General features: G+C 36.3%; 2 protein-coding genes across 4 annotated transcripts; one reads left to right on the top strand and one right to left on the bottom strand.

Moving 5' to 3' along the window:
- The first annotated feature begins 2,509 nt into the window (after positions 1–2,509).
- On the top strand, positions 2,510–4,622 carry LOC126762346 (probable aminoacyl tRNA synthase complex-interacting multifunctional protein 2). Of its 2 annotated transcripts, XM_050479052.1 has the most exons (5): positions 2,510–2,782; positions 2,858–2,980; positions 3,655–3,819; positions 3,883–4,111; positions 4,171–4,622. In XM_050479052.1, the coding sequence occupies exons 1-5, from the start codon at positions 2,663–2,665 to the stop codon at positions 4,545–4,547; spliced, it is 1,014 nt and encodes a 337-aa protein (XP_050335009.1). In that variant the 5' UTR covers positions 2,510–2,662; the 3' UTR covers positions 4,548–4,622. The 2 variants fall into 2 exon arrangements, with proteins under 2 accessions (XP_050335009.1, XP_050335010.1); XM_050479053.1 differs by lacking the exon at positions 2,858–2,980 and having other exon boundaries at positions 2,512–2,782.
- Positions 4,623–5,175: 553 nt separating this feature from the next.
- Positions 5,176–8,690, bottom strand: LOC126762301 (nuclear hormone receptor HR78). 2 transcript variants are annotated; one of them, XM_050478982.1, is made up of 8 exons: positions 8,381–8,690; positions 8,225–8,315; positions 8,020–8,157; positions 7,755–7,934; positions 6,969–7,232; positions 6,839–6,910; positions 6,372–6,779; positions 5,176–6,157 (listed from the first exon to the last, which is right to left on the bottom strand). In XM_050478982.1, exons 2-8 carry the CDS (start codon positions 8,250–8,252, stop codon positions 5,355–5,357), a joined length of 1,893 nt encoding a protein of 630 aa, XP_050334939.1. In that variant the 5' UTR covers positions 8,253–8,315; positions 8,381–8,690; the 3' UTR covers positions 5,176–5,354. The 2 variants fall into 2 exon arrangements, with proteins under 2 accessions (XP_050334939.1, XP_050334940.1); XM_050478983.1 differs by having other exon boundaries at positions 7,761–7,934.
- Between the last annotated feature and the right edge of the window lie 2,969 nt (positions 8,691–11,659).

The following is an 11,659-nucleotide window of genomic DNA, read 5'->3' as shown; positions in this document are numbered from 1 at the left end:
GGAGATTCTGTCAAAATGTCACCTCCACACCTGAAGCGGCTCGGCTGCATAAGGCTCTGGCTAGAGGCACGACTGACACAGTACTAGCAATCAAAAGAAGTGATGGGACATTTATGACCAGTGCAGAAGACAGAGCGCACTTCCCGGAGACAATTCGGGAAGACTAGTGTCTACCCGTGATCGAACACAAGCCATCCCGCGCGGATTGGATAATCGCTAAGCAATTGTATACCGCGGATTCGACCAAGTGGGCAATGGCGTCGTTTGAGAAATTCAAGTCTCCGGGAGTGGATGGCATCTTTCCAGCGCTACTACAACAGGGGGAGCAGATTCTGCTGCCATCCCTTGTTCGGCTGCTGAGGGAGAGCCTCGCCATGGCGTACATCCCTGAATTATAGAGGACGGCTAAGGTGATCTTCACACCCAAAGTAGGAAGGAAGGACTATTCACTGGCGAGATCCTTCTGGCCAATCAGTCTAACTTCTTTCCTACTGAAAACCATGGAAAAGATCGTAGATCAGGAAATAAGGTCGAATACGCTGAAGAGTGCACCCCTGCATGCTGCTCAGCATGCTTACAGAGCGGGCAGATCTACCAATACTGCTCTGTACCAGCTAACCTCTGAGATAGAGAGTTCACTGGAGAATGGGGATGAGATGCTTTGCGCTTTCTTGGATATCGAAGGTGCCAGGGCACTGGGGAAAAGGAATGTGGCAGCACCGGTGAGTAGATGGATAGAAGCCGTACTGCGCACCAGAATTGCTGAGTCCACAGTAGGAGATAAAGGAATTCGTCTTGGCACAACAAGAGGCTTTCCACAGGGGATGTTACCCCTGCTATGGAGTCTAGACGTGGACGACCTCTTAGCACTGCTAACGGACAATGAGATCCGCTGCCAGGGGTATGCGGACGACGTTGTAATTATAGCCAAAGGTAAATTTGAGGACACTCTCTACGACCTAATACAAAGAGTTCTAAACCTGGCAAAGGGGTGGGCGTTCAAGAGACGCAGGTCCCTACCTGGTCTCAGGAGCCTTACACTTGGGGGTAGAGAGATAGAGATGACCAACATGGTCAAATATCTCGGTCTCACGCTGGATTCTACTTTGCGGTGGAAGCAGCATGTAAACCTGACCTTGATCAAAGCAACGAAAGCATTAATGGTGTGCAATCGGCGGGCGGGAAAGTGCTGACGCTGTAAGCCAAGGATCGTTAGGTGGTTGTACACCATGATTGTTCGACCGATAATCACGTACGGGGTGGTGGCCCCTCGGAAGCAAGGATGAGTGGAACGACTCCAATCTCGAGCTGATGCTGAGGTATAGTACGTTGAGGTGGTACACCGACGGCCCGAAAATGTCGGAGGGAATCGGTGCAGGGATCGAGGCTGCACGCACCAAGCTCTCCATACCTATGGGAGCGTTTCCGAGCATTTTCCAGGCAGAAGTCTTTGCCATAAGTCCGTGCATAGAGATAAACGTCCATCACAACTATCGCATTGAGCGGATAACCATACTCAGCGATAGTCAAGCGGCACTAAAAGCGATCTCCTCCTACGAGATCAAATCGCCAATAGTGCAGGAACGCAACCAGGTGCACCTAATCTGGGTGCCTGGTCACAAATGTATAGCCGGTAAGTAACTGGCTGATGAGCTCGCCCGCTCCACAGTCTCCATCAAAATGGTAGGACCCGAAACCTTTACTGGGGTGGGTCCCCATACCTTAAAGGAGCTACTCAGCAAGGTAGAAGGAGTGGGCAGGGAATAGCATTGGCAACGAGCACACGGTATGCGACATACCAAGTTGCTAATTGGAGGGTACAACTTGAGAAGGTTCAAAGTTGTAATTAACCTCCCCAGGAATAAACTCAGGCTACTGATCGCATTTTATACCGGCCACTGCAAGCTGAATAGGCATTTGTATAACATGGGCCTATCCTCTTGCCCTAACAGCCGGTTCTGCGACAGGGGGCCTGAAACACCGGAACACCTGCTGATCGACTGCACAGCAGTCTGTAGACGCAGGATTAAGGCCCTTGGATCCATGTTTCCGGATAGGGATCGCATCGCCTCACTAGCACCCCGTAGAATATTGGACTTCATTACAGTGCTGGGGCTAAGTGAGTCTTTGTGATTTAGGAGAGGGCACAATAGACCTAAGGTCACGGTGCATTCCTCATCTATCAATCTAATCTAATCTAATTGAGGGTAATTGTGGAGAAAAATATTGCGGTCAGGATATTTATTTTTTTTTCAATAAAAATACCACTTTTTCTGACAAAGAACACATGTTTCATTAAATTATGTGCATAAACAAGCGAAATGTTGGCCTTTTTATAAAAAAAACTTCTTAAGAGCTTAAATTTCCATAGGCAATACATTACTGGGTACAGAGTCCCAAGTCACGGTTCTAAGATTCTTTTGAATAATTTAAAAGTACTTCATAATAAGTGTGTTACGGCAACTCTGCCAAAAGTGACACTGCTGAGTGCACACCTTGTACTGTCAAATTGGAATTCTGCATTGTGTAAATTCAATTCGAAAAACGACGGCGAAAAATATTTCGAAGCATTAGACATTATTTTAAATTTATATTTCTTAAAAATAATTAAACAGTGGTTTGTTGTTGTTTAAAGTTATTAGATAGTATATAAATCGACAAAATGTATGAGCTTAAAACACTTTTACCGGAATATGATATACAATTGCCGACTTGCATGTACCCAATGAAAGTGCTCAACAATTCGGTAGCTTCAGAAGTAATAAAAGCTGACGCATGCAGCGTAAGTGTAATTTTTCATGATGAACTAAATAAAAGTGTGTTTAAGAAGATATAAAATGTAATAATCATATTAAAGGGTTTTTACAACAGCAATGGTAATCCTCTTGCCACGTCCGCTGTCAACTCTCTTGGACCGAAGAAAAATGTGTGCGCGCTTGATTTGGACAATTTAAGTGCACAAATCCAGAATTTACTCAAGGTTAATTTTGAAAATTGATTTATCAACTAAATTTATTTTCCATTTGTCTTTGTTTGCATATATTTTTATATTTATTTATATTTTGTAGTTTTTTTTAAACGCAGTGAACATGCTCATGCTGCACACCTAATAAGCACAATTTACATAATTTTCAATTATTTGTTAAATTTTGTTTATACTGCTTAGTTAATAACACATTTATTTGAAATCTAATATTTTGTTTATCTCTTAAATATTATTATTTTTATAAAAAAAATTTAGAGGCGGACGTGGCATTAAAGATTATGGGATTAAAGGATATATTTTGGCATTTATTTTATTATTCGACATGCTACTCATTCACATAATGTTATATTTAAGTGAAACGCTGCCTTTATTAAAATAGTAAAATTTTCGTTTACTAACATACTAAACTGCAAAGATTAAAGTGGCTAAAGAGCTGTTGTTTCTATCCACATGTTTCGAAAATAAATACATACATATGTATGTCTAATGTGCACAAAAATCTATTTTGATCCCACATTTGCTCGAGTATTTTTCAACAATGCAAGAATATCAAGAGGTTAGGTTGAGTTTATAATAATAATATATTTTTTTAATTTTTAACACCACATTAACGCAAATGTGATATTTTACATTAAGCTAACAATTTGACCATATTTTTCAAATCATAGTCATCTAATGATTTCGGTTCCGTATGCGCACGACAAGAAAAAGTTTTAAAACAATTACAAGACCTCAAACAACAAATGGCCAATATTCGCGCTTCTCTTGGTCTCTGCCAAAAAGGACCTCAGCACACTGGGCAAACAAGTTTGCGGAATGGAGGCTTACGTGAGGTTAGTACTATTCTTAATCGTTTCCCAACACGCTTCACTTTATATGAAATTTTAACATGTTAGGAACCTCTACATGATATTGTTATCAATGGACACCCTAATTTCATACCATATGCCCTATTAGCATTGAAGAATGCTTGGAAAGATCTTTTCACCATTGATGTGAGAACCTTTAAACATTCAACCATGCCTGATATTGGAAAAGATGCAAGTGAATTCGAAAAGAAATTGGCACAAGTGAAGATAGACCCATCAAAACCGAAAGTGAAAGTGTCACTTATTTGGAAAAACTGTAATCAAGAAATAGGATATTATACGGATACTTTTTAAAACACCTTTTTTTATTTTAAGGCGAACATACGGAAATGATCAGTTCACCCACTATGTACGTTCCCATTTATGGAGAAGTTAATATTATTCGGTATTTGGGTCGTGTCGGACCAGAGGAATACCGTTACGAAGATTTACCCAACTGCAACGAAATCGATGCTGTGCTGGACATATGCTATCAATTGTTGCGATGTAATACTTCCAAAAACCGCGCCTCAATGCTACGTGCACTTAATCTTCGGCTAGGCAAACAAAAATATTTTGGTGGTGACAAAATAACTATTGCTGATATTGGTGTTCACAGCTCATTGAAGCGTTTGCCGGCTATAACCTCTAAAGACCTTACACCAACTTTGACTGAATGGCAAAAACGCGTACAACTTGTTACACAGCTGTAAAATAAGATTGTAATAATTAAATATTCTTGTACTTGGTACATTCTTAATTATATACTCGTATGTGTAGTAAATGAATTCAACTGCTTTTTTTCTTTTGTAAAAAAGTTAACTTTTATTGCAAATTAAAAATGCGCATTGTTTGTATGTTCCACTTAATTCTATGACATAGCTTTACCCAGAGAGGGTGTTGCTTAATAATGTAAAAAGTCACATTTAATTGTAATTGCAAAGATCTGATCTTTGATATTTGCACTAAAATTTTTTTTAATAACAAGGTGAAATTTTAAATTTCACTCTCATGGGTTTTTCTTCTAATTGGCAGAAAATACCCACAAATATAAAAGCCAAAAGCGTTATATTCATCTCTCATATTTCTTACTTTCAGTCTATTATTATTGTCACTTATATATATATTGTTTAAAGTAAACATTAGCAGAAATTAAGATTTCTGCTTGCACTTAGGTGAAGACTTGACTCTTTAATATTTCGTTGCTAGGCTGGCAGCCTTTTAAACTTTACGTATTTTCTAACAACATCGCAATTATTCAGAGGCGATTATTAGCAGCGCTCGCGCAAAGGGAGACATTTGAATTTGAGGACTTCCCAAGATTGTCTGAAATCAGTTAAGTACTACGCCATTTGGCTCCAAACACATACAAGCTAAACGAAGGCATTGTCCATCTTGTTGAATTAATAAATAAGATTGAATTCTCCGACTCAAACTAGTTAAATTTGCTGCTCATTATTCAATAGCTAATGGTTGACAAAACCACGATGATATTTTATGGTTTTAAACAAATGTAGTAGTTAAAGGCTAGTGTTAGCGCTCAAAGTTAAAATATAGGGGATCATATTGTCGATTTGCACTTGCCCTATTAAATTGGAAAAAAATAATTCCTCAATAACGTCCGACTCCAAGGCAGCTAGTGGTAAAAGTGTGATTATTAGTGTACTAAAACGTTCCTCTGCTTGTTGCTCGTCATCCAATTGGCTAGCAATATGTTTACGAAGACTGGATAGTACATATAGTTGTACACGACGCACAAAATCTCGCACATTGCGTTCACGCTTTCTCAACAGCATATGTGGATTGAAGAAAATAGCGAGACGAAGAAAAGCAAATTCCATATCATCCAAATCTAATGCTAGCGTCTCTTGAATGTAGGAATGTATGCGTGCTATATGCTCACTGAGTTTTCGTATTTTTTGTGGTTCGATTTTGTCAACCTCTGCCAATTGTCGTACATTTGCCACGAGTGTGGTGATAATTGTGGTAATTGAAAGACTTCGCACTTGTGCCAATGCTATCGCTAGCAAGCCAGGCCAGCTAGCTCGCAACAATTTGATTTGCGTACGCCCATCGAGTTGATCGAATGCTGCTATTTTACGCATCCAATATATGCTAAGGAAAATTACACGAGAACCAGTTTCGCATATATAGTGCAAATTGAGATAGGCGGACATTAATGTGGGGGTTTGCAGATTGAAAGCAGCTTGAGCGCTGGTCAATATTTCGTTTTCGAAGATACATTCATTTACAACGAATTCCTTTGTATTTGCCACACCAAGTATTGTTTCAGCTACTTCATATTCATCGTCTGCGCTGCTATCTGCAAGTTTGAGAAGAAATAAACCAATTATTTTACGAAAAATAGAAAATATGAGATATATACAATAGAAGTAGCGTTCCTTACATAAACGTGAGTCGAATAAAGAAATAATTAAGGAATGCTCATTCAGTTTTTAGAATGGCAAGTAATTTTAAAGTTGGTTGTATCACTTTAATAGTTAACAAATATCAATGCACGATATCCAAATACCAACCTTCGCCCATGTCGTCATCAGTTATTTCATTTTTGATAGCTGGGGAGCCGCCCGGACAACCATTACCAGCTGCTAAGGACAAACGGTCCAACTGATTTTGAATGGGGATCAGCAATTGCAATGCTTTCTCAATGATACATCTATCCAAAGCAGTTTGTATTTGCCCGACTGCTGTGGCAGGACTGTGTATCGCGTCTATATTGAGATTTAAGTTTTGTGTATTGTTATTATTTGCATTGGTAGTTAAATTTTGCAAACACGTGGTGCTGCTATTGTCCATGGACTCATCATCATCGTCCTCTTCATCATCAGCTTTCGGCAAGTCGGGGGAAAAGTAAAGTGACTGTGGTGGTGGATTTTGAATGGGAACCTGTTTTTCTTGTTGGAAGTTCTTTGCATTTTCTATAACTAAAAATAAATATAATAGTTAGTTTTAGTTACGCATATGCTACACACTTTAATTTTACTTTGTCTCATTTCGGCAAATGTTAGATGAAAAGGTAAAGGTGGAACTGAAACATCTGTGTTGTTTACAAATGCTGAAAATAATAAATAATCTCACTGTAAATAAGGAAACATATAGAAAGATAATGTTACCTTGTCTCATTTCCGGCAGAGTCATATTATAAGAGAATATAGAAGGCTTTGAAGTAGTTGGTGCCTCAGACTTGTTGACAGTAGCAGCGTTTGTAGTAAGATTGTGACCGAAGAGCAAACTCCCGCTACCCGTTGCAGCATTGTTAGCACCCAAAACGGCGGCAGCTGCCGCAGCATTGGTCACTGTTGAATTGGATGATCCAGAAGAAGAGCTTCCGGCAAACTCCTTCTTATCAACGATCGGCTTACGTTCATGTTGAACAGCTGTGTTAAAGTAATTGTAAAAAAATAGTTTAATATTGAACATGGCGAAATAATTGTAAATAAATGTGATAATGAGCGTGAAAATGCTACGTAAACTATCAACGTACTACTTATATATTGAGCATTTAATCAAACTCCATTACTCCTATGCGTACAATTTTCTAATTATTTATATACCATATATATTTAACTGATTCAGCAATGCATCAAAATCAAAATTTCATAAATATCAACATTGAGGGCGTGCTAATGACTACGAGACCGAAAACAGTTTGGAGGGCATTTATTACTGTTATAATGACTAAATCAATGCTTGGCCCAATAAATAGGCATATACAACCTGTTAAGATATGTATTTTTTTATTTTTAAGTAGAAAAAAACGTAATTAAAAAATCCAAATAAAGACTTCATATATAGTGAGAAAATAATTGCCAAACCTCTTTTTGACCTATTAGGTAAATCTTTAGCAGGAATCTATTGGGAAATAAAATGTGTTGTCGAAATAAATGAAAATTATGTACAATCACTTCGCATTCCGCTGGCTAAACATTTCTGGAGACGGCAGAATTGGCAACGATTGCGATGATGCTTGGTAACTTCACAGTTCATGGATCCTCGACACTGATATCCCAATTGTTTGCGTATTGAACGCTTGAAAAAGCCTTTACAACCTTCACATGAAATAGCTCCATAATGTCGACCTATTAGATAACATATAGCTGTATTACATTTCATTACATTGCACATTACTACAACTATACATATACATTATCTTTGATAAAGTACCTGAAGCACGATCCCCACACACCAGACACGTTTCAATGCTCATATTGGTCGCTGTTGCTGTGTTCGCTACTCCACCACCACTTGTACCATTACCGCTTCCAGTAACGTGATGAACAATTGTTGCTGCTGTTTTGTTATCTACGAATATGGTGGAGAGTGAAATAGTAAACAATGACATACAACATGAAAAACGGTATGCGCTTACCTTCGTTTTTGAAACCACTTGCTCCCATATCTGACGATATGCGTTAATATTAACGCTATAGATTTTGTTTGGTCTATATATTAATATAAAACTGAAACCAAAGTGTGTCATTAATATATATACATATATTTAATATTATATCAGCTCTGTAGGTACCTATGACTGATTATTCTCACTGATTTATTTGTATTCTTTTATGCTGCTTTCTGCTACATTGATGTTCTTGGGAGGTCGCTCAACTTCAGTTCATTCGAGGTCAATACTAACATAACTAACACACATTTACATGGAAGCACTTAAGGAAAGGTTAACTTTGTCACGACATATTTCCAATTGGACCATTAGAAACTTATTGAACGTAAAAAAAATTACAAAAATGTGAATAATTCCACCAAAATCACTAAAATAAGCTTCCTGCACATATTTTTCTTTCCGCTGTTGCACTTGCTGTCATTGAATAGCAGGGTTGTATTGGAAATTAAAGCAAAAAATTCTTGTTGATGTTGCCAGGTATAATAATAACTATTTGATGGAGGTGATTAATTAAGAAATGAATTATTTGAAAATTTTAACGAAATATTATAAATTTATTATTAAGCATTTTTTTAAATTGGAAAAGTAATAATATCATTTTGAATCCGGGTATTATATGTTATAAATTCAACTATTATGATATTTGTTGTAAATTTAATCAAGCTTTTTACATTATTTTGTGCCAGAAAAAGCTTTATTTGATTACATGGGACAGAATAAGAAGTATTATCAATTATTTTTTTATTGTGATACCTAACAATCTATCAAAAAACTTCCTCGTGAATAATTCTTTCTAGTAATACAATAAAACTCTGATATATTTTCCAAACCTCCAAATCAGCATATGAAGATAGAATTAGGCATTCATTTTTAGAAACTTTAAAAACGAATTCATATTTAAATATCTAAGTGTTTTGAGTAATCCAGCTCTTTGTACATATACATTTATATGTACATATAGAGCAAACAAGAACAAATATAAACAAAAATTGGTTAATAGCAACAATCAAATGTCAAACTGCGGCAAAGTACTGGCGACGCATGTTGGCGATGAACTCTGAATATTAAAAAATTTCGCCTAATTGCCCTATCAGAGTTCCATATACCGCAAAGTTACACATACATAAGAATACGCACATTTATGTACATGTCAACTTGGCCGTGGACACCCAATGACTGGTATGTGTGTATGTACATGGATATGTACATATATTCCAAACGCTTCTTTGATTGTACAATTGACATTGAAATTACGGGCCGTCAGTTGAAGTCCGCTTCATTGGCTATTTATTGCACGTGCAACAAACGAGTTCACCAACTCGTCTTTTATCAATTATGAATTTATAAAAAAATGTAAAAAAGTAACGCTATTTTGGCTATTTCGTTAATGACAAGAAATGTACACCCTTTACGAAATGAGATGCCAATACTTTTTGAAATGTTAAATATTAGGACTGAAGTTAAAATATTTTGCAAAATTTAGTTATTTAATGCTTATAATTTAAAAATTTATTATTTCTTTATTATTAAAAAAATAAATAACAATTTTTAGTTTGTATCTAAAATTTTCACAACTTAAATTTATATTTTTAACGGACTTTAATCAACCCCATATTTACTGAAAACTCAGTTTTTAATTATTCAAATTATTTGGCATATTTAGTTTTACCTACCCGCTCATGTTGTGAAGGTCGTAAATAAATTGAAAATATTGAATGTACATATGTACATGCTGGCGCCATTGGCGGAGGTGAGAGCAGTTCCGGTTCTGCCTAGAACTTATGCAAAAAAAGACTGCGAATTTTTGAAAAAACTGTGCATTACAATTTCATGATTTTTTTATGCAAGCCAACTGAATTAATATTCATATCATGTTGAACGAGTTGGCTACCATAAAATTGCTGTATACTGTTGCATTTTTTTAATGTACATACATAAGTATGTACATACGTACGACTTAAATTTCTGAGTGGATTATATTTAATGGCACAAAATTTGCTAAAATACATTATATATACATACTATATAATGAATATACTTGATAGCGATATTGACTATAATGGTAATAAAGAATTAATTTTCATAAAAGGTGATTTCATTCCTAACGAATATGTCTGAATTTCGGGTTCTAGCCGTTACTATTGCGCAGATTTATGTATGTATTTGATTCTACAAAATGTGTAATGTGTTTTGTATGCTGCTCCTTGCTGCCATATTTTCAGAAGCAGTTCGCGCATGTTTTGGCATACATATGAGTAATATTTTCCCGCCCGATTGACCGCTATATAATTCTTAAATCCCCGTTGCTTGAAAACTTTTTTCGTAACTGTTATTAATATGCCATAATTATATATACGTAATAATAAATAAAATGTTTGTAAGTAATATTAGTTAAGTATTTGCAGATAAAGTGCGTCGAAAAAGTAAATAAATGTTATAAATATGCAATTAAGTACTATTTTTATACTCCGAACTTAGCCCTTCGGCTATCGGCTATACTATATGTACATATGTACTTACGAAAATACTTGAGAAGTATAGTGCTATTAGAACTCTGGATCAAAAGCTTTAGTAAATTAAAATCTGTCGAAATCTGAGATAAGTAATGATCACGTCATGCAGAATAATAAGAATGCAAAGAAAAGCAAAAATAGAGAGGCAGTTTTTATTGGCTTTTGTTAGTTAATTGGACAAAAAATAAAAGACATCGTTTTCCTTCCATTTTTTGTTCAAATTTGACAAAAAAGTCTACTAGACTCAAAACAAGTCAGGAGGGGCTAAGTTCGGGTGTAACCGAACATTTTAAACTTTCGCAATTTGCAAGAATCAATGTCCTGGAAATTCCTTCAGCTAGTGGAAAACTGTGTATTAAATAAATGACAAGTGCAACTTGCAGGAATCAAAGCCAGGGAAGTACTTCGGGTAGATAAGGCTTGCTGGTTATATGGGGTATAGGGAGAGTTTTCACCTGCTTTATTCATTCCAAGCACAACAATCTACCGTTATAAGAAAAACACGCAATCTCATTTTTATTAAGATATCTCACATATGGGGCGATATATGCGGTATAAAGTCACGCAGAATTTCGAAAGTCTATATCTTTCTGTTAAGCACTTGTACATACATATATGTACATACATACATATGTGGACTAGGGGAAGTATTGAAACGATTCAACCCATTTGTAACACACATATGTATGTACATACTACTAGCAGGAAAGAGTTCGTTTTGAATTTCAATTATAGTATACATATCACACATTGACCGATATTTTCAGTAAAAGGTCAACTATATGCAATGGGTCCACGTATACAGTACCTAGGGGTTTGACAGTTTTGGTTCGGTTTGGGAAGTTTTTAGCTTTATTTCACTTAGTTTGATACTGTGACATAGAAATGT

Source organism: Bactrocera neohumeralis, chromosome 6 (genome assembly GCF_024586455.1).
Source record: "Bactrocera neohumeralis isolate Rockhampton chromosome 6, APGP_CSIRO_Bneo_wtdbg2-racon-allhic-juicebox.fasta_v2, whole genome shotgun sequence".
NCBI classification, from domain to species: Eukaryota; Metazoa; Arthropoda; class Insecta; order Diptera; family Tephritidae; genus Bactrocera; species Bactrocera neohumeralis.
Note: the sequence above shows the minus strand (reverse complement) of the source record. Positions and strands in the feature narration are given on the sequence as shown.